General features: G+C 38.9%; 1 protein-coding gene across 2 annotated transcripts in view; it reads right to left on the bottom strand.

The window, feature by feature from the left end:
• LOC120078006 (pleckstrin homology (PH) domain-containing protein) overlaps positions 1-23,488 on the bottom strand; it is a 137,456-nt gene that overhangs the window by 6,324 nt on the left and 107,644 nt on the right. For both annotated transcript variants that reach the window (XM_039032177.2, XM_039032178.2), the window contains exons 47-55: positions 20,407-21,177; positions 20,225-20,298; positions 19,797-20,148; positions 19,614-19,718; positions 7,904-8,059; positions 7,619-7,800; positions 7,024-7,539; positions 6,588-6,765; positions 6,366-6,502 (exon numbers count right to left, since the gene is read on the bottom strand). In XM_039032177.2, coding sequence (XP_038888105.2) covers positions 6,366-6,502; positions 6,588-6,765; positions 7,024-7,539; positions 7,619-7,800; positions 7,904-8,059; positions 19,614-19,718; positions 19,797-20,148; positions 20,225-20,298; positions 20,407-21,177 — 2,471 coding nt within the window. The remainder of the gene's footprint in view (positions 1-6,365; positions 6,503-6,587; positions 6,766-7,023; positions 7,540-7,618; positions 7,801-7,903; positions 8,060-19,613; positions 19,719-19,796; positions 20,149-20,224; positions 20,299-20,406; positions 21,178-23,488) is intronic.

Here is a 23,488-nt window from a genome sequence, read left to right as displayed (position 1 = left end):
ATTGGAAAAGGGGAATTAATAAAACATAGACTAATTTGTATTACTATGGAAGGTAAAAAAAATTAAAGGATTTACTAAGCATTCCGTCTCCTCAAAATAATCCCAAAGTCAAGATTTTCTTTTAAATCATCGACTGACCAAAAAACTTAAAGCAGGTTATGGTAAATTTAATTGTACCATCATTTTAACACTCCCCTTCACTTGTGGGCTTGAGAAAATGCCCAACAAGTGGAAATTAATATTAATTGGGGAGGAAATGACATTATAGAGATTTGAGCATAGAACCTTCTACTCTGATACCAAGTTAAATCACCAATTCATCAAAAAACTTAAGCTGATGGGTAATGATAAATTTAATTATATCAACACTTAACACTCTATCATCAAGAATGCGATTTGCGAATGTATATGCATTTCATGAACATGCAAGGAAATCGGAGTGAAAGCCATCACCTAGTGATTAACACCAATATAATTAATGTTAAATCACCACCAAACCCAAAAGCATAAGGTGATGAGTTATGATAAATTCAGTTATATCAATATATTAAAATATAGAGAAAGAGAACACAAGATTTACGTGGAAAACCCTAATACAAGGATAAAAAACCACGGTAGAAAGTCTCTTTTGTTATTTTTAACACACTATAAAAGTTATAATATGAGTCATATATATAGGCTCTAGCAAGCCCTAAAATAAAAAAGGATATAAACCTAGGGTAAAATAAAATACTAAAATACCCTTGGGGCTATACACTATCATCAAAGCCCCTTATTTCCAACACTCTCCCTCAAGATGGGGTGTAGATGTCAATCAGACCCAACTTGCTAACACATGAGTCAAAACTTTGCCTGAGTAACCCTTTGGTGAGAACATCAGCAACTTGTTGACTAGATGGAATATATGTGGAATACAAATACTGCCATTGTCTAGTTTCTCTTTTATAAAGTGTGTGTCAATCTCCACATGTTTCGTTCTATCATGTTGTACAGGATTATTGGCTATGCTTATAGCCGCTTTATTATCACAATAGAGTTTCAAAGGTAAAACACTGTCTTAATGTAGATTAGATAGAACTTTCTTCAACTAGATTTCTTCAAGATTCCCAAACTCATAGCTTTGTATTCAGCTTCAACACTATCTAGCAACAACACTTTGCTTCTTACTTCTCCAAGTAACTAAGTTACCCCACACAAAGATACAGTATCCAGAAGTAAACTTTCTGTCAATAACTGATCCTGCCTAATCAGAGTCAGTATAAGCCTCAATGCATTTCTTGTCAGTTTTTCTGAACATCAGATCTTTACCTGGTGAGCTTTTCAAATATCTCAAAATCCGATTCACAGCTTCCATATGTTCTTCGTAGGATGCCTGCATAAATTGACTAACAACACTGAAAGCATAGGAAATATCTAGTCTAGTGTGAGATAAATAAATCAGCTTTCCCACTAGACGCCGATACCTCTCTTTATCAACAAGAACTTTGTCAACAAAATTTCCTAGTTTCGCATTGAATTCAATAGGAGTGTCAGCAGGTCTACATCTAGTCACACCTGTTTCTTTTAACAGGTCAAAAGTGTATTTTCGTTGTGAGATAGAGATACCTTCCCTTGATCTTGCCACCTCCATTCCAAGGATATACTTTAGATCCCTTCATCTTTGATCTCAATCTCATCAGCCATTTTCTTTTTCAACCTAGTGATCTCAGCATCATCATCTCCCGATAGGACAATATCATCAACATACACAATTATTACAACAATTTTCCCAGATACTGACCTTTTGTAAACAATGTGTGATCAGAGTGTTTCTGAGTGAAACCTTGGGACTTAACAAAGGTTGTAAACCAGTTGAACCACGCTCTCAGGGACTGTTTCAAACCACAAAGACTTCCTGAGTTTGTAAACTTGATGATCAAACTGAGCTTCAAAACCTAGAGGGGGGCTCATATACACCTCTTCTTTTAATTCACCATTCAGGAATGCATTTTTCACATTAAGTTGATGAAGAGGCCAGTCTTTATTAACTGCAACAGAAAGAAGAACCTAGACCGTGTTTAACTTTACTACAGGGGAGAAAATCTCAGAATAATCTATCCCATAAGTTTGAGTAAATCCTTTTTCTAGAGTTCCATAAATCAGAGTGAACGCCCACTTGCACCCAACTATTTTATGCCTTTTTAGGAAGAGCAACAAGGTCCCATGTATTATTCTTTTCAAGAGCTCTCATTTCTTCCATGACAGCAGTCTTCCACTTAGGAATTTCTATAGCCATATGTATGTTTTTCGGTATTGTTACTGTATCAGGCTGGCAGTGAACGCCTTAAACCCAAAAGACAGACTACTATAAGACATACAACTATACATAGGGTACTTGGTGTAGGATCTAGTGTCCTTTCTCAATGCAATGGGCATGTCAAGAGAGATATCATAATCCTCTGGTTTGTCTAATTCCTCATCTGTAATGGGATTTTGATAACATTTTCCAGCCTAATAAAGAATCTCACCCTCTTATGTTTATGTGGAAATCTCATCATTGCTTGCAACCCTGTTATTCTCTAGAACTAACATACCATTCCTATCATTCTCAGCCAAATCAACAATAACATCCTCAACACACAAGTTAGTATAATCAGGGCCAGTAGTACCTTGAGCTTGCATTGGTTCAGATTCATGGATTGGAGCCAACAGAGCAGTAGGGGACACCATTTCCTTTCTGAGATTCTTCCTGTAGTAGGTTATCCAAGGGACTTGTTTAATGGGTAGTACGGTGTCATGGGCATTCAGGACGGGTTTAGAAAGGAGTTCAGGAAAGTCGGTAGGGATTGAAGATGTGGACTAGTTAGTTTCTTCACTAGTACTCTCCCCCTGAAGAAGACTAACGGGAAAGAAAGGTTTATCCTCAAGGAACGTTACATCCATGAAGATGAAGTATTTCCAGGAAGAAGGGTGGAAGCATTTATAACCTCGCTAGTGAAGAGGTACCCAACTAAGACACATTTCTGAGCACGAGGAGTAAACTTAGTTTGGTTAGGGCCATGATTATGGACAAAGGCAGTGCACCCAAAGACTTGGAGAGGGGCATTAGGAATAAACCGCGTGGTAGAGTATGACTCCTTGAGGCATTCAAGAGGGATTTAGAGTTGGAGACATGGGAAGGCATTCGATTAATAAGATGAGCTGCAGTCAAAACTACATCCCCCCATAAGTAAGATGGAAGTGAAGAGATAGCATGAGAGACCATGCAACTTAGAGGAGGTGATGATTTTTCCTTTCAGCCACCTCATTCTGTTGAGGGGTATAGGCACACGAGCTTTGGTGGACAATACCTTTAGAAAACAGAAACTCACGAAAGGTACTAAGGAACTCACGACCATTATCACTACAAAGAATAGCAATTTTATCAGTGAGGAGAAAAACTCAGGTAAGACGGGTATGATCATCAATAAAGGTCTCAAACCAACGTTTTCCCGAAGATGTGGTAATACTCGAGGGACCCCAAACATCACTATGAATAAGGGTGAAGGGCTAAGAAGGTTTATATGGTTGAGACGGAAAGGTGACCTTATGCTGTTTTACACGAATGCACACATCACAAGACAAAGAAGAGACATCAACTTTATTGAATAAATGAGGAAATAAATATTTCATATATTGAAAATTTGGGTGACCAAGGCGAAAATGCCACAACAATCTTTTTCTGAAGTTAACAAATAAGAAGACAACAAACTAGTCCTATAACAATTCCTAGAGGAAGCATCATCAACAAGGAAATAGAGTCCCCTATTGTGTCGGGCAGTGCCAATCGTCTTCCCCGAGCTCAAGTACTGAAAGAAAGCATTATCTGGTGAGAAGGCAACTTAACAATTCAGATCTTAGTATCTTACTAATAGATAGTAAATTGTAAGATATTTTGGGTACATGCAACACATTCTATAAAGTTTAAGGAGAAATATGACCCTGGCTCGCAATAGAAGCAAAGAACCCATTTGCAATCCGAATCTTTTCACTACCAACACTCAGAAGATATGAAATAAAATTATAAGATGATCCAGTCAAATGATCTGTAGCCCCTGAATCAAGTATCCATGGTTTCTTACCATTTACATTGAGGAGACTTAAGGACTGAGAAGTACTTGATTGGGCAAGAGCACATCGGCCCCAACAGCACCAGGGTCACTCTAGCAATTCACCTGAGGTTGTGACTGGGAGGTAGCACTTGCAGATTCACTTACAAGAGCCCGGCCAGGATTAGGCTTGTCATTCGAAGGACGACATCTGCCATTAGATGGTCGACCATGTAACTTCCAGCACTAATCCTTTGTATGCCAAGGTTTCTTGCAATGTTCACAAACAGGAGTCTGTTTTCCATTTTGCTTGTCACCATTAGAACCAGATAATTTTTCACCGAAAGCAATAGAATCAGGAGCAGATACAATAGTGTTGTTCATAGCACTAGATCTGTCTTCCTCTAAACAAACCTCAGAATACACTCCATAAGAGAGGGTATAGGTCTCTGTCCCAGTATACGACTTCGCACTGCATCAAACTTGGAGTTCAGACCAGCAATAAAATCATAAACACGATCAATTTCCTCAATTTTCGAATACTAGACACCTCCACAAGGACAATCCAAGACAATTTCACGACACAGATCCATCTCCTGCCAGATTAGGGACAACTTTTTAAAGTAGGAAGTAACATCCATCATTCCCTGTTTGCACTCGTGAACCTATTTACGTAGAGTGCATAAACGGGACACATTCTGCCTCTTAGAGTATAATCTCTGAGCTGCATCCTAGATATCCCGAGTAGTCGCAGCATATAGTAATGGTTTTCCTATCTAAGGTTCCATACTATTAATTAGCAATGATCAAAGCAGGGAGTCTTCTCCTCTCCAAATGCACTCTTAAGGATCCCCTGACCTAGGTCTTGGTATCTCACCAGTTAGATACCCAAACTTGTGATGCCCTTCAAGAACCATTTTAATGGACTGAGACCAAGAGAAATAATTCTAGCCATTCAACTTTTCTCCAGCAATGAGCCCTGTGGAATTTCCATAGATCCAGAAAAATTATTTGCAGTAGTTAAAGTAGGGAAAGAGGTTACTGGATTCTCCTGATAAATCGATAGACCGGAAGAGATATCAGGATTTACTGGACTCGACTGGAAGTTTGTGGAAGTGCCAAGGGCGGCAATCTGTTGTTGAAAACTTGCCTGAAGGTTAGCCAACTGTAGTTGAAAAACTACCGGAGACAGACCCACCAAACCTGGATTTGCATGGCTAGGCGACACATGCTGAGGGAAGCTTGTCGGCGATAGGTGGGGAAAGAAGTTGGCAGCCGTAGCTGGATGCTGTCCGTCGTGGTAGGAGGACGATTCACCTGCTTCAAGGAGAGTCGTTTAGCTACCGGCAGCAGAAACACTCACAAAATGGGCAGTGCTAAGGTAGGCAGTGCCAGGGTTGGCGGCACTAGGGTTTCCATGGAGGAATTGCGGCGGCAGTAGGGTTGTCGAACCAATATGCAAGGATTGGAGGTATCGATCTACAGCAGCTTGGACGACACTTGCGGTGGCAGCAACAGCGACGGTCTTGACGGTGGTGGTGGCGGCGGCTGCGGCATTGTCCATTGTCGGTGGTGGCGGAAGCACGGTTGATGAAGACCGAGAGTTGTCTTGCACCGATTGGTTTTCGCCGACGACGGAAAAGGTTTTGTCACATGCTCTGATACCATATTTATATAGAGAAAGAGATCACAAGGTTTACGTGGAAAACACTAGTACAGGGAGAAAAAACCACAGTAGAAAGTCTCTTTTATTATTTTTAACACACTATGAAAGTTACAAATAAAAGTCATATTTATAGGCTCTAGCAAGCCCTAAAATACAAAAGGAAATAAACCTAGGGTAAAGTAAAATACTAAGTTACCCTGGGGCTATAAACCATCAACAAAACCCCTTATTTCCAACACAATACTTCGATACTCTACCTCATTTGTGGGCTTGAAAATATGTCATAGACCTAACAAGTGGATATCAATGTTAATTGAGGAGGAAAGGACGTTATAGGAGTTTGAACATAGCACTTGCTCTAATACTATGTTAAATCATAATCCAAAAGCTTGAGCAGATGGGTTACAATATATTTGATTATATCTGTCGATTATTTCCTTTTTTTTTAAATTAATATCCTCACTGTGTTTATTGGGTTATATTTACTGTATTTTTTATTTTCCTAATTTGTAATGAGTGTTTCTTCGATTTAAGAAACCCTTTATTTCGAAAATGATTTTTCAGCAATATCAATCTTCAACGATTAAAGCCACATGCCAACAGCCTTTTGCAGAGAAGAATGAAAATCTTACTTAATGCGTATTTCTGGATCAACTTGGGTGACACTAGAACTTTGGGGTAAACGATCAAGCTGAAGATTATTGTACAACTCAACAACAGCCCAAATGACTGGTTCGTGAATATTAAGCCTCCAAGATTTCTCGGTAACCTATCATGACAAACAAGGTTTTAATGACATAATGAAGGTACAGTTTCTTACTTCGTTATTCTAAATATTAAAAATCATACATTACCTGGACACAAATGTACGGGAAGACTCGGATTCCAACGATATTCTCATTCTGCATTGTTATTGTCATTCGGAATACTGGGTGATTTATATCTGTGGTTTGCTCAGGAGCCAACAGCACTGGCATCAATGTCAGGGGGAGTTGATTATCAAGCTGCAAATTACCAAATGTAACCTCAAACCTGCCAAGTAAAAGTTTTGTCAGTCTGATTCATAAACCTTGTAACCTAAAACTTCATCACCCAGTCAGTTCAAGACATCATTCAAAAGACTTGTGAAAAGAATAAAACACAGAGAGATCAAAGAAAGCTATGAATAAATATTAACTAAACAAAGATGTACAGGGAAAGAATGGTCACGGTACAAGATTAAGTCAACTAGTCCCAGTTAAAATGTCACAAGGGATTATTGTCAAGGGGACAGGAAGAAAGTGTTCAAACCTATTTGTTGTTCCACCATCAAATCCAGTTGAATATGAGATAAAAACTCTCTCCAAGTACATATAAGCCAGCTCTTTTGGCCTGTGGTCTATAATAGAAATGCCCACTACTCCTAACTCAACTATAAGCTCAGTAGGGGCTGCTTCACTATCCTGCACCGGTTTCTGCATTTGAGACCTCCAATTTCTTGCTGCTGTTAAGTATCCAATCTCTTCATGAAAGTCAGATTCCAAATGCCGACTGCCTCTGAACCTAACTACTTTAACATCACCCTCTTTCACCACATAGCAAGATAATTCTGTTTCGCCATCCTCTAAAGAGCAAAATCCAGTGCTTGTATTAAGTTTCCAAACTCCAATACTACCATCACTATTAATTTTAGTATCTAAGAAATGTCGACTATAAGGATCCTCCCAACAAAAATTTGTTGTTGAAAGGGGTGGCAATAAAATCCAAGCCTCTTCACCAAACCCACTCTGACGTAAGCTGATTGTATTGTCAGTTCTATTCTCAACCCTGATGAATCAAAGTTTTAATCAGTTAGGCACTATACCGAAACATAAACCTTAATACGAGTATGTAAGTATGTAAGTACCTGATCGGGCCATCAGTCGATCCAACACGAAACACAATGATAAAACGTGATCCTTCTTCGTAGCCACGAATTTCCATCCTCAAAAATCTACGTGTACCATCAGATCTCCTCAAGACCAAAAATATGGTATCTTCCTTTATAATTTGAAGAGGAAGTGACCAACTGGTATCTTCTAAACGTACCTATAAAGTGAAAACAAGTAAAATCAATTAATGAAACAACTTTTGTTTCATTTAACAGTCAATAAGAGTATTACAGCTGTAGGATTTTGAATTAGTAAGCTACCTGGAATTTATCATGTCCACCAGTTTTCCGAAATGCAAATGAAATTCTTGAATCACACGGATGGAGAACTTTTGGTTCATCTTCGTCACTTAACTTAATGAAGATGTCATGACCAAGCCGGTTGGTAAAGGTCATGAATGGACGGACTAAAATCACCTACGATAACATGGTTGTGCTTTAAGAAGGTGCATATAATATTTATTATTATTTGTTTTTTTTTGGGGAAGAAATTGAATTTCATTAGACAGTAAGATATGCATATGACCACATAGTTATAGAAAATATCTCCAATTGATCAACAAAACCAAAAGAGAGAATCTATAATCAAACTATCCACAAAAGAACTGTACGTGTTAATCTAAAGCACCTGCTAAGTGCTGACTAAAATTCAAATCATTGACAACCTAAAAAACAAAATATTCGGGTTCACTTGCCCTGAACCCTGGCCATGTCAGAAGCTTCCAGCACCTTCAGCCAAAGAAACGCATTATCAGCAGACCAAAACGGAAACCATGGTGTTGGTTTGTTCCAAGAATTTATTAGCTACAAATATTAGATTCCGTTTGTACTTATATGATAGCTGTAAAAATTATGTGGTTATATTATTTGTATTCTCCTCTCTTTTCTTGTAATATTTATGTTAAATCACCGATGGACCCAAAAGCTTGAACTTATGGGTGAAGGTAACTTTAATATTTCATCAACACTCTAAAACTCATTCGCATTGTGGGTTTGAAATATGTTAACGACCCAACAAGTGAAAATCATTTAGGGGATATTTGGGACGTTGAGTTGAGTTATGAAATCTGGAGTTAATATCGCTGTGGAGTTAGAAAGTTTGTGTCTGGGGTGCAAAGTTATTTAGTCTGGAGTTAGAAAGTCTATGTTTGAGATGCAGAGTTGTTTAGTCTAAAGTTAGAAAGTTTGTGTTTTGGTTGCATAGTTGAGTTACCAAGTCACATTATCTGGTACAGTTTAAGTTTTTTTTTTTCCTTTTTTTTTTTTTTTTGTAATCTTAAAAAGAATGATTTTCATGTGGTTATTTTTGTTTTCCTAACCCTTTTTTTAACCCTTTAATTGCACAAATGTTTTTTTTTCCCCAAATTTTTAACACTTATTTGAGATGTCAACTTAAGACCTTTACATATATTTTACAAATTTTTACATATAACCATTGTACTTGAGGTAGACACAATACTTTTATTTCATACTCTTAAATTATAGATGGACCCAAAAGCTTAAGTTAGTGGGTGAAGGTAAATTTAATTCTATATCTAATACTCCCCTTCACTTGTGGGCTTGAAATATGAAGAATGCCAAACAAGAAGAAATGAATATTAATTGGGGAGAAAATGACAATGCAAGGGCATGAACAAAGGACCTCCCTAGACTACCTGCTCTGATACCATTTTAAATCACCAACTGATCCAAAAGATTAAGCTAATGGGTGAAGGTAAATTTAGTTATATATCTAACACATACAAACAACAAAATTACAATATATTTTCACATTATTGGAATGTACGAGTGTAATATGCACGCAAAAAAAAAAGGAAAAAGAGTACGCTATTAAGGGGTTTAGGGCTTTTTATGGCATCTTATGTCAAATTGTAGGTTAGATTTATTATACATGAATGTTGATGTTGAGAATGAGATCAAAGCCTCTCGTTGGCTAGATAAAAGGATGATCATGGGTATAGAAGGAAGAACAACTATCACCAATCGTATAAGACCTTTTAGGTGAGACCGAAGGTCCGAAAGTATAGCCATGAGGGTATAAACTATTATAAAAGACAGACTATTAAACACCATAAACTTATAATTGTAATTTTATATTTAAAAGCACTTTAATTGACCTTTTCTTTTTCTTTTTCAATATATGATCGGTTGAGTTGGTTGTTGGAGATGATCAATGGAGTTGGTCACCATAAGTGACCGTCAAAGTTGGTTGCCAAAGGTGGTAGTCACATAGAGTTGAACGTGGAAGGTGATGATTGTCAGAGGTGGTTGTTGTTGGGGGTAGTTGTTAGAGTTTGGGCACAAGAGGTGGTTGTGGAAGCATGTCGCCTCAGTGGTTGTTGCTAGAGTTAGGCGTCGAAGGTGGTCTCTGGAGATGGTCGTCTAAGCATATCGCCAGTGATGATTGTTACTAGAGTTGATCGGTGGTGGCCAGAGGGTGAATTCATTAAAAGCATTGGAAGGAGAGAGAGAAAATGAGAGAACGATAAAGTTCCTCGACTAGTATGCAAACTTTAATAATAAACACTACTGAACTTGATGGAGTTAAGTTAATTAATGTTAGAGTATATATGTAAATAGAGGAGCTTATTAGTTTCTTGTCCTTTATCGTCTTTCCACTATAGTCTAGGGCTTTCATGTATGCCTATATATATTAAACTCTAATGTAGAGAATGAATGAGATTCTTCAATATTTTGATATGACGATAACATGATATCAGAGCTCTAGCCAATTAGGATTTGGTGGAAGAACCTATTAGTGTTTAGGATTTTGGGAAGAGTTTGAGTTTACACTTCTTCTTGTCGCCACCGTTTGCAGTGTGTTCACCGTCCGTCGCCGTTGCCGCAGCCGTCACCGTCGTCGTAAGTTTGGTTAGTTTTATGTGTTACTTTTTTGACACCACTCGTTCCAAAGAGAAGCCCAGCTATCGATCTACAAAACCGTCGTGATCCAACGTCCATCTGATCAACGCGTGAGCTTCACGCGCCGCCATAGTCCTCTATCGTCAGTCCCACGCATTGGCGCGTGAGAGCGTGTGCGTGGCTAGAATCTTTTCTGACTTTTGGTTTTTTTTTTTTTGTTTTCTACTACTCTGGGCCTATTTGTGTTGTTGCTTTGGTCATATTAAGCTGGTGGTAGACGTCGGTTTGGAAAAGAACCAAATTTTTATTGGAAACCTGGTTAAGTTCAGCTTTTCAGCGGATTTTTCAGAAGTTGTACAGTCTATTGGGTTTGCTTTCATGGGTTCAGATTAAATTTTGCAACTCTACATTTGTTATTCACATATGGCTGAACAAGACCGTGTAGTGACGTCTACTGTGGTTCAATTACGGCCTCAATCCATCCATGGCATGTCTAAAATGCCCGTTGTTCATTCTGTCGCTAAGTTTGCTAAATCTCAAGAATACCAGATATCATCGGAAGCATTTTCTTCATCATTTGCACATGCCCCTATTACAACCATTGCTAATTCAAGTAACATGAGTCATCGTCTTCTTTCATCCTCTACACAATAGGTCATAGACTCTGGTGCTACTGCTCATATGATAGGTAATCCCAACATACTTTCCACCCCTTTATCTTCTACATCCTCCCCAGTGTTACCTTAGCAGATGGATCAAAATTTTCTATTCTTGGATCTGGCATTGTAACTCTCACTCCATCCCTTTCTCTGTCATCTATCCTACATTTACCTACGTTTTCTTTTAACTTGATCTCTATTAATCAAATAACTCATGACCTTAATTGTTCTTATTTTATCCTTATATTGCTTGTTTTAGGATCTTGTGATGAAGAAGATTATTGGAAAAAGACCATGAATCTGGAGGACTATATATTTTTTATCACCTGGTATCGACATTAACAACCATTGCTTGTTCTGGCGTTGTTTCTCCGTTTGATGCACATTGTCATCTTCGTCATCCTTCTCTCTCAATCTTAAAAAAAGTTATGTCCTCAATTTTATAACTTGTCCTTATTAGATTGTGATTCATGCCAGTTTGCCAAACTTCATCGTATTAGTTCACACCCTAGAATTGATAATCGAGCCACTTCTCCTTTCGAATTACTCCAACTGCCGATCGCTCTACCGGCCGTTGGAGGTCCTCCATCGCAACCGTCGTTTCTACCCGGTCACAGCTAGGTCGTCTTTCGCAGCCGAGACGCAGTCGGCCTTCAGTCACAGACGAGCCTTCCATCTCTTCCATCGCAGACGAACCTTCCTTCTCCTCTGCCCAGTCCTTCGAACCAACCGATCCAGCTGAACCAACCAGTCCAGCCAAACCCGGTCTAGCTGAACCAACCAGTCCAGCCGAGCCCGGTCCAGCAAGCCCAACAGAGACCGACAGTAGACTTCTTTCCCCACACTCCTTTCTTTGGTTAGCCAGCTCATCAAACTTCTTTTCCCACGACAGCAGAGACCAATTTTTTAGGGTTTATGGGTAGAAACAACCCACAATGAGTTTTGGTGGGACCATTGGGGACCATTGGGTTTCAACAGCAACCGGCAAATTTGCAGCAACAGATTTCTGCGCTTGGGGCAGCCATTAGATCCACGGCAACTCCTTCGACTGACTTTCATCCAGATACATATCTGGGCTTTCCATTATGTTCAGAAACACTGGTAACTAACTGCTTACCGTACTTTACCTATTGCAAACATTATGTCTGGTTCTGTGGGCAATTCTACAAGAACATCTATCGGCAAAAAACTTAATGGCGAGAACTATTTTTCTTGGTTGCAATCTGTGCAAATGGTCCTCGAGGGATGGTACAAGTTAGTGAGATACCCAGACCGAACCCTGGGGATCCTCAGGAACGTATATGGAAGGGGGAGGATTCTCTCCTCCGCTCGATTTTGATAAACAGTATGGAACTTGATAACGGGCAAAAATGCACGTTATTACAGCGCAAAGATATAAAACAATGAAGGATTACGACGGTAAAAATATAAAAAATCGCGTCCAAAAGCATTAAGTTTAGAACATTGCGATCGCATGTGTCCATCGCATTAAAGAAGCTAACTTATATATTAAGTGCAGAAAAATGCGTTGGTGCAAGGCGGAATTGTGATCCAAAGAATTTAGCGTCCGAGCGCATTAAGATATTGCGACTGCAAGGCTATGCGATCATATGCGTTCGTGAAAATCTGCTCAAGAAGGTGGCCACATAGAGCCGGTGCATCGAGGTGAAAGCTTAATAAATCACGATGGGACTGAAAGCTGATAACTGTCGAATCCGAATTTAGTTGACAAGCCGTTAACGACATACTGTAGCAAGTACACTCAACTTTTCGGTGACAATTATTCGACGCATCAGACAGAGAATGAATGACATCCCATTAGTGCAATCATTTGAGAGAAAAAGCTTTTCACCCTGAAGCTCTATAAATACCGAAGGCCACCCTCGTTAAAGGAGTTCGGTTTCGCTATTTAGACTTTAGAGTTCTTTTTCACCATAGATAGCCGTAGTCTGTAATTTTATATACTTAGAAAGCAGAGACGAGTAAAGGGAGAATACGCCGAGAGATCGTCCTGGTTAACTTGGAAGAGTGCCGAGGAGCGTTGAGAAAAGAGAGAGGGCCGACTCTTACGGAAGCAAGAACATCTTTTGGATCGAGTAGAGAAAACTCAGTGTAAAGCCTTGGGAAGCAAGATATTGTTACCAGGCTCTCTATCCTTACTTTCCATTGTCATTCTGTATTCTGATTTTATTTATAAAATGGAAATTGCATCTCTATATCTGTCCACTCTCTTTACATTATGCATAAGTAACTAAACTGTCGAATGGGTTGAGAAGCACTTAGCTAGCATAACCTAAGATCTTCACTTTATGTGATCATCTTGTATTATGTATGCGTCATTCATCCTTTAGAGATACTCGGGAAGGTGGTCTAAGAATAGAATCTAGGCTTGGAAAAGTCGGATTAGAATCTAGGCTCGGGAGAGTCAGATTAGAACCACATAATCAAGAGATAGAAACTTAGAAATAAGTTCCGTTTGCTATTAACGCATCGCATGCACCCTAGAGATAGGATATGATGGTATGCGGTCACCTTGTATCTGTGCGCATCGTTCATCATCGCATAAACAAGAAATAGAGACTTAGGAATAAGTCCTATAGACATCATCGCATACATCGCATGCGTCCTAAAACTAAGAGCTATCGCATTTGCATTGGAAGATGAATTGTTGTCGCGTGTGTGTAGCATGATCGCATAGCTTGAACGCAATCTCAGGAAGCGCTATCTAAAGACCTTCTCAACCCATTCCCCCGCATACTCATTGTAACTTTCGTTGTTATTGACTCTTTTCTCAATTCCGCCGCGTAGAGTTTATACATTAAACACACATACCAACCAACGCATTGTTTTATTTATCATTGCAAAGTCATCAGAAATTACCGTCGCTTACTGTTTCCATAGTCCCTGTGTTCGATCCTGGACTTATTAGGTAACTTAGTAGGGTTTATACTTGGATCTTGCTAAGAAAACTTGCATGCACCATGCATACTCCTCCATCGCATTATACACCATTATTTCATCGCATTAACCACGCATCAAAACCCCAGATCGGGAAGCCACTACTTTATTCAGCATCAGCTCGGGATATTTGGGAAGCTGTCCAGAAACTATATTCATAGAGGTAGAATGCTTCACGACTTTATACATTGAGGAAAAAGGTACATGAGTGCACGCAGGGGGCTCTTGATGTAACGTCTTATTTCAATAAATTGTCACTATTGTGACAAGAAATGGATCTGTGTCGGGAAGTAGTTTGAAATTGCCCAGTCGACAAGGTTCAGTATTCGAAGATTAAGAAGGTTGACCGCGTATATGATTTTCTGGTTGGCTTAAACTCAAAATTTGATGGCGTCCGGAGCCGAATTTTGGGACAAAGATCGATGTCATCCCTGATGGAAGTTTGCTCAGAAGTCAGATTAGAAGAGGATAGAACTAACGCTATGAATGGTACAGCAACCACCAACTTAGACTCTGCTACGTTTGAAGTCAAGTCATCTGGATCAGAGAATGACAAACAAAATGGAAAGACCCCTCCAATTTGTGAACATTGTAAGAAACCATGATACACAAAAGACCAATGCTGGAAATTACACGGTCGTCCACCAAATGGCAAGCGACGTCCTCCAAATGATAAGCCTAAATCCAGTCGAGCCTTCGTTGGTGAAACGGTTGATGGTGCTCCCCAGGTGGCCAACCATGTGGATCCAGGCACAGTTGGAACTGGCAATATTGTCCAATCAGATACTCCTCAGTCCTTTAGTTTCTTTGTTGAGGGGGATGAATCCTGGATTCTTGACTCAAGAGAAATTGACCACTTAACTGGATCATCTAATCAATTCCTCTCCTATTATCCAAGCATTGGAAATGAGAAAATACGAATTGCAGATAGGTCTTTTGCCTCCATTGCTGGAAAGGGTCACTTATCTCCGATTCAGGGATTGGTTTTACAGAATGTTTTACATGTTCCAAAGATATCTTACAATTTGCTATCGGTCAGTAAAATAACTAGAGATTTGAATTAAAAAGTTGTTTTCTCACCAAATGATGTTTTGTTTCAGGACTTGAACTAGGGAAAGACGATTGACACTGCCTGGCACAACAGGGGGCTCTATTTCCTCTCCGATGATGCTTCTTCTAGGAGTTTGTCTAGGACTAGTTTATTGTCTTCTCTTACTATTTCTGAAACTGATTTTTTATTATGGCACTTTCGGCTTGGACATCCAAACTTTCATTATATGAAATATCTATTTCCCCACTCATTTCGTAATGTGAATGTGTCATCTTTATCTTGTGATGTTTGTATTCGTGCAAAGCAGCCCAGAGCCTCCATTACTTCACAACCCTATAAACCTTCCCGACCCTTCCACTTGATACATAGTGACGTTTGGGATCCGTCTAAAGTCACAACTGTATCAGGTAAACCGTGATTTGTCACCTTCATAGATGATCAGATCCGTCTTACATGGATATTTCTTCTTACAAACAAATCTGAAGTGACGACGGTATTTCAACAGTTCTACACTACCGTCAAAACTCAATTCAATACCAAAATCGCCATTCTTCGGAGTGACAATGAGTGTGAGTTTATTAATCAGTCCCTCCGTGAGTTTTTAACCGTTAAAGGTATCATCCACCAGAATTCTTGTGCCTATACCCCTCAATAGAATGGGGTGGTTGAGCAAAAAAATTGCCACCTTATTGAAGTAGCCCGATCTCTCATTATACCTGCATCCTTACCCTCGTATCTATAGGGAGATGTTGTACTTACTGCGGCTCATCTCATCAATCGAATGCCCTCCCATGTGCTCAAATTCCAAACCCCTTTAGAATGTTTTAAAGATTCTTTTTCGTCCACTCACCTTTTCCCAGATGTTCCTCTTCGGGTGTTTGGCTGTATTGTTTTTGTTCATAATCATGGTCTCCATCAGAGTAAATTTGCTCATCGGGCCCAAAAATGTGTGTTTGTTGGGTATCCACTCCATCAATGGGGCTATAAGTGTTTTCAGCCTTCCTCTCGAAAGTATTCTGTCACCATGGATGCCACCTTTCAAGAGGACAAACCCTTTTTTCCCATTAATCCTCCTCAAGGGGAGACCACTAGTGAAGAGGCTAACACATCTACCTACTCTGTTCCTTTAGATCTGTTTCCTGAGCCTATTCTTGAAACAAATGATCCTGTCCTCCCTACAAAACAAGTACCTTGGATAACCTACTATAGGAAGAATCTCCGAAAGGAAATAGTTCCCCTTGTTGCTTTGCCGGAAGGTGTTCAAGAGTCAGAACCAGAACCGGCTCAAGGTACCTCTATTCTTGATGATAATGAATGTGTTAAAAGTGATGTAGTTAACTCTGACGAAGTCAAGATCGATGGTAGTGGTGAATTGCCAGGAGATACACAGGGAACTGAAAATGTGCAACCGATGGGTACAGATGAACAGGTAGACAAGACGAGTGAGATTGATGCTACCTTGGATTTACCGATTGCCCTATGGAAGGGACGAGGTTGTGCACCAAGCACCAAGCACCAAGCACTCTATGAAAGCTTCTTGTCCTACAGTAACTTGTCTACGAGATTTAAAGCTTTCACTGCCAGCCTGGATACCGTGATGATTCCAGGCAATGTACACAAGGCTCCGGAAGTTCTTAAATGGCGAGCCACAATTATGAAGGAGATGCGGGCCCTTGAGACAAACAGAACGTGGGATCTGGTTGTTCTTCCGAAAGGTCACAAAACAGTAGGATGCAAGTGGGTGTTAACTGTCAAATACAAGTCTGCTGGGACTCTCGATAGATATAAGGCCAGGTAGGTTGCAAAAGGATTCACTCAGATATATGGGGTGGATTACTCAGAAACATTCTCACCTGTGGCAAAACTTAACACTATTCGTGTTCTTCTCTCCATTGCCGTTAATCAAGACTGGCCCTTACATCAATTGGATGTGAAAAATGCGTTTCTGAATGGTGAGTTGGAAGAAGAGGTCTATATGAACCCACCTCTAGGTTTTGAAGCACAGTTTGGCAATCAGGTTTGCAAATTAAAGAAGTCTCTGTATGGCCTGAAGCAATCTCCTAGAGCCGGGTTCGATAGGTTCACTACCTTTGTCAAGTCCCAGGGGTTTGTTCAAGGGCATTCTGATCATACCTTGTTCACTAAGAGGTTAACACCAAGAAAAATAGCTGTTTTAATTGTCTATGTTGATGATATTATCTTGTCAAGAGATGATTCAGCTGAGATTGACAGGTTGAAACAAAGGATGACAGATGAGTTCGAGATCAAAGATCTTGGTGACTTGAGATATTTCCTAGGAATGGAGGTAGCAAGATCAAATGAAGGGATTTCAATGTCTTAGAGGAAATATATACTAGACTTGTTGAGAGAAACAAGAATGACTGGGTGCAAACCTGCAGATACGCCGATAGAAGTCGATAACAATCTAGTAGAATCAGTAGATGATGTTCTGGTTAACGAGGAAAGATATCAACGGCTTGTGGGGAAGTTGATCTATCTTTCGCATACCAGACATGATATATTGTATACAGTTAGTTTGGTCAGTCAGTTTATGCAGGCTCCTTATGAAAGAACATGGAGGCAGTTATGCGGATTTTAAGATATCTGAAGTCTATGCCTGAAAAAGGCTTGGTGTTCAGAAAACATGACAAAAGATGCATTGAGATTTACACAGATTCAGACTGGGCTGGTTCTATTACTAATAGAAAGTCTACCTCTGGATATTGTACTTTTGTGTGGGGAAATTTAGTTACCTGGTGGAGTAAGAAGCAAGGTGTCATGGCTAGGAGCAGTGTCGAAGCAGAGTACAGAACTATGAGCCTTGGTATTTGTGAAGAACTGTGGTTAAAAAAGGTTCCGGTAGATCTTCATCAGGAAAGTCATGACCCGATGAGACTTTATTGTGATAATAAGGTTGCCATTAATATTGCTAACAATCCTGTTCAACATGACGGAACCAAACATGTTGAGATCGACCGACACTTCATCAAAAAGAAACTGGATAACGGAAGTATCTGCATTCCCTATGTTCCGTCTAGTCAACAGATTGCAAATGTTCTCACCAAAGGGTTACCGAGACAAACATTTGACACCTGTGTTAGCAAGTTGGGTCTCATTGATATCTACGCCCCAACTTGAGGGGGAGTGTTGAAAATGTTGTTTAGCCCTAAGGGCATTTTAGTCTTTTTACGTGGTGTCTACAGTCTAGGGTTTCTTACCTTTGGTTATTTATACTTGTCCCTGTATTGTGTACTGGGTATCAGAAATTAATAAAAAACTCTTATCGTGGTTTTTTTTCTCCCTGGTATAGGGTTTTCCATGTAACTTTGGTGTTTTCACTTCTATCCTTTACTTTTCAATATGTATATGTAAATAGAGGAGCTTATTAGTTTCTTGTCCTTTATTGTCTTTTCACTATAGTCTATGGCTTTCATGTATGCCTATATATATTAAACTCTAATGTATAGAATGAATGAGATTCTTCGATATTTTGATATCACAATAAAATTAACACTGACTTGTGAAGTTGGTTGGTGGTCAAACATTGAGTTGAGTTAAAAACCCAACTCAACTCAAGTCAATGCCTCAAATACCCCCAACAATTAGGGAGGAAAGAACGTTACAAAGGTTTAAACACAGGACTTCTTGCTTGGATACTATGTTAAATCACCAATTGACCCAAATACTTAAACTTAAGGTAAATTTTAATATTATATCAACAATCTCATAGTTTCTTACCCTTGCATAAGTGTATGCATTATTTCTCAATGTAATATGGAACTATAGAATCTTACAGATGCATTCTCCTGCACTCCAACACGTAATAAGTACCAATTGGAGTGAGGGTGTTGAGAGTACGGGACATATGGGTAAGATTTGTATAATATAACTAAGGGATTCTTCTTAGTAGTAATTAGCTAGGGTGTCCTGGTTATAAATAAAGGGTGTTAGGGACCTTAGAAGTGTGGATCATTTTAGTGAGAGTTTCCATAGTAGGGCTTTGGGAGAGAGAGCCTCCGAAGAGCTATTGGTATATTATAATTTCTCCTGATATTGCAATATATTACTATCTTTATGTTCTTTGTGTTTCTTTAAGTTTCCTAGAGCACGTTTATTCTGAAGCATCGATCCTAGCCATGGATTATGGCTGCAGTCGCTTGGGTTGACTGTACAGAGTTCTTTTGACAGACAACACAAAGATCACACGCGAATGGACTGGAAAGATCTTTGGCATGCTGGCGGTGGATCCATGGTAAGAGCGAAAATTGCTAATGAAAAATAAAAAATACACAAAAACATCACCATGATAACAGCTAAAATTGATAACGAAAAATAAAAAGCGTGGTGAATGAGAATATTAGAGAAACAAGACTTTTGGGAAGGTGATACAAGAGATGAGAGTATCACCTGAAGTATCCAATAACTCAAATCAAGAAATTACCTTTGTTGGTACAGATTGATAAGGACATGGCTTTGTTGAAATGAAAAGCTGCATACGCTTTCCCTCATCATCATCATCACAAGCATAGAGATCTAAGGATCCGTCCTGCAGATAAAATCAAATTAATAAAGAATGCCTTGACCCTTTTAAGAAGATAATGGATCCAAATTTTGAAACTCTTACCATGTCGCCTAGAGGAGATAGATCTTCAACAGTTACACACTGGCTCTTCCCAGTTTGATTAATTGATACAGAGAGGCCCAACGAATTGAAGTTCAGAGCAGAAGCGATCGTGTAACCTTCGTGTATTTCTTCTTCAGTTATTTCCTCGAAAGTGTCACTGTCAATATTAGTTTTGGACTTAAACCGGTGATAAATCTTTCGTGAATTTTTTCTCCCTGATCTGTCTACAAGATGGAGTGTCAGAGGAGGACATCTAGAAATAGAAAACCAGTAAGGTGCATAGAATCTGATGATCTTCTCCAGGAATGGATGCTCCTGATTATGATTGTGTTCAAGAATAACTTGAACAACCCTGCACAAACCATACTCACGTTGGTCTCGAAGAAGATAAAATGAGAAACAAATGGGGTAGGGAGAAAAAATGGAACCTTCCAGTAATTGAACTTCTCAAACTTAATGTCCTTGACGGAACTCCATGAGGGTGGGATATAAGAACTGCTTCCTGTCAAAAAGAAAAGAGGAGGATGTAAAAGAAAAAAGAAAAAAAAACCATGGCTACAGCAAAATCTCTCATGAACAATGTAGCAAGATGAAAGAGAACTAAATTTACATGCACAGGAAGCCATCCCCTCTGTGGGAGGAGTGAAAAGAACAATGGGTTTCTGATGTCAGCATCATAGACCTTCACAGTTTTCCCCGGATGAAGGATGGCTCTGCAGCAATCAATGAAATGACCACTTTTCTGTTTCTCTAGAACAGAAAATTCTGTCACCAGTGGAAGGTAATTGGCAATAGACAATGGAGCCTTGATAACAAGATTCCAGTCCTGAATAGGGTCAGAGTGTATATCTTTGGCAATTTCCAATGCTTGTATGCCTAAACAAAACCATAATCTATGGGAACTACTTGACGAGGTTCCGCTTGTCTGAACACAATACAACAACTCCTCAGATTCACTTAGGGTTGAAATACATATTTCAGAAAAAATATCAGGCCCATTAACATCATCTTGATTAGGTTTATCTACAACTGAACTCCAAGAGTACTCATCACAATTATTAAGGGTCGAAGGCCTAAAATGAAAGATATAAAGTCCAGAATGTTTCAGCACCGATAAAGGTAGGGGAACCGTATCACCAGGCTTCAATTGCCCTATGAATACTTCCCTCTTTATATTGTTTATTATCTGCCTCCTACTTCTGATCCACCTCCTTTGCCTAGCATGGTTTACAGATTTCACAGAGCTAGAAGAATAGGGCCATTTTAAACTTTTGACATCTGGAGCATAAACCCAACCATCAGCAGCAGTATGAGGGGTCTTGTCCAAATGCCAATCATCAATCCATTCCCAACCTGACGGTAGCTCAACTCTTGATGTTATCTGAGCAAGTGAACATTGGATTAAAAAGCAGCCAAATAATGGATATGAGCCATACAAATATGCACTGAATTTCAATAACTAGAAACAAGAAAGCACCAAAACCATTCCTCAGGAACAATCAATGGAAAAACGGACTTGTGTAAATTATGATGCAAAATCGTTGTAGCCATTGATAAAGCTTAGTTCGCAGAACTGAACCAAACATTGAATATTAATATAACTGTTTCCTCGATACTGGCCTTTGTCAAGCCAGCCCAACTCTATGAATAGATATGCGTGTGTTATTTATTTATATATATATTTTTTTAAAGGAAAAAAATCATTGATATAATACAAAGAGACCCATTCTCCAAATACAAGATCACCAAATAGAAGACAAATATAAGAGACAAAAACAACTGAAGATGAGGAAAACTACATGCCAAATAAGACGAAAACCCATCAACTAAGAAGCACAAAAACTTAGAGAGAGAGAGATAGGCCCCAAAGAATCTAAGAGACAAACTTAACCAAAACAAGCCAGACCAAAACCAAGTAAAACAACAAACAAATGATTGAAAATATTGCACGACAAAAGATCAATAAACTCTTAAGAAACCATAAGGAGAGAGAAACGAGACCCAAGGAAAAATGACAATACAAAACTCTGACAGAAAAACATCTCGAACAATCCATAAAAAGGCTATTATCTCTAAACGACCAATGATAACACCATTAAGCTGTAACTTTCAAAGAACTAGAAGGAATAGCCTGCAACTGAAGATCACAAACCTTAACCAAAGAAGTGAATTTGTCCGGAAAGGAGAAGATATTGGCAATTCTTAGTTTTGGGGGAACAAGATTACACTTTCTTATTGAATATGTGCAATCTTAAGTATTCTTATATAGGAGAAAGAACTCTTACAAATATGGGAAATAATAAACAATAAAGAAAAGTATTTTACAATTAATATTTATACACACATAAAAATTCCAACACTCCTCTTCAAGGTGATTTAAAGATGTCTTCCATGGGCGGCTTGTGAATCAATCTATCAAATTGTTGCTTTGGAAGGCTTTTAGTTAGTGCATTAATGAAAAGTTCTATTTCTGTTAAAAAAAAGGCCTTTGTGGTTAATACATCAACAATTTGCTCGGATGTAGAAAGATAAGAAATACATATTGTTCCTACTTCAATCTTCTCCTTAACAAAATGCTTATCAACCTCGAGATGTTTTGTTCTATCATGTAGAACTGGATTATGGACAATAGAGATGGTGGCCTTATTATCACAATAAATCTTGTAGTAGGTTATCCAAGGGATGGGTTATCCAATTGATATTGTTCCTACTTCAATCTTCTCCTTAACAAAATACTTATCAACCCCGCCCCTGCCATTTAAAGAGGGGGATAGGGGCAGGGATTCCCGTTGGGGAAACGGGTCCAGCCGGGGACCCCTTCCCCATTTCCTCTTTTGTTTCTCCATGGGTACTTTTTTTTTTAAAAAAAAAAAAAAAAGTCCTAAATTATCTTTGGTTTGGGCTTGGACATTTTAGTTGGGCTTAGATTGGGCAAAAGGAAACACTAAGGTAAATGCAAAAAGTTAAAATACCTACATATTCAAAATCTAATCGAGTTGGGGTCGGGGATACTGATGTAGGTATATTAAGGGTATTTTGGGCATTTCTTGTAAAAAGAGTATTTTAGATATTTCTTGTAAAATGACGGATTGTATTCTCTTTTTAAATTCAGTTTTAATTTTAGAATAGGTGTGATAAAACCCTTCTCCTTTGAGTCTATTTAAAGGAGGTTAGGTTAGTTAGTTAATTAGGATATGTGAAGATTGGAGAACAGTTGGGAGATATATTTACCAAAGCTGCAAATGGAGCAAGAATAAGCTATTTATGCAACAAGCTGGGCATGATTGACATATTTGCTCCAACTTGAGGAGTGTTATAAGATATATTTAAATTAATTTGTACAATCGTCCTTTATTGCAATATTGTATATCCCAGATCAGGGTTTCTCATTCTCCTATATATATGTACCTTTTATCTAATTAAATGACAAGAAATTCGTTCTCCAAAAGTACAGAGTACACAACCAAGTTTGAGCCTGTGGCCAAACCAAGTGAAGAGTTGATACCAGTAAATACGAATTACGCCGGGAGATGAGTGGAAGACTGCATTTGAGCTCTACTTCTCATTCGTAGACCGATGGCCAAATTAAGTTACCTCATTGAGTTGACTTGTGATCAACATACTAATTCAATTATCAATATTGCCCATCTCAAATCTTATTTTGCTTCTGTTGACTTCCATTTGGCGTCCTA

The sequence above is a fragment of the Benincasa hispida genome, chromosome 5 (assembly GCF_027475165.1).
Source record: "Benincasa hispida cultivar pf3 chromosome 5, pf3_genome.v1.1, whole genome shotgun sequence".
Lineage (NCBI taxonomy): Eukaryota > Viridiplantae > Streptophyta > Magnoliopsida > Cucurbitales > Cucurbitaceae > Benincasa > Benincasa hispida.
The sequence above is the reverse complement of the archived record's forward strand: the minus strand, read 5'-3'. Positions and strand labels throughout refer to the sequence as shown.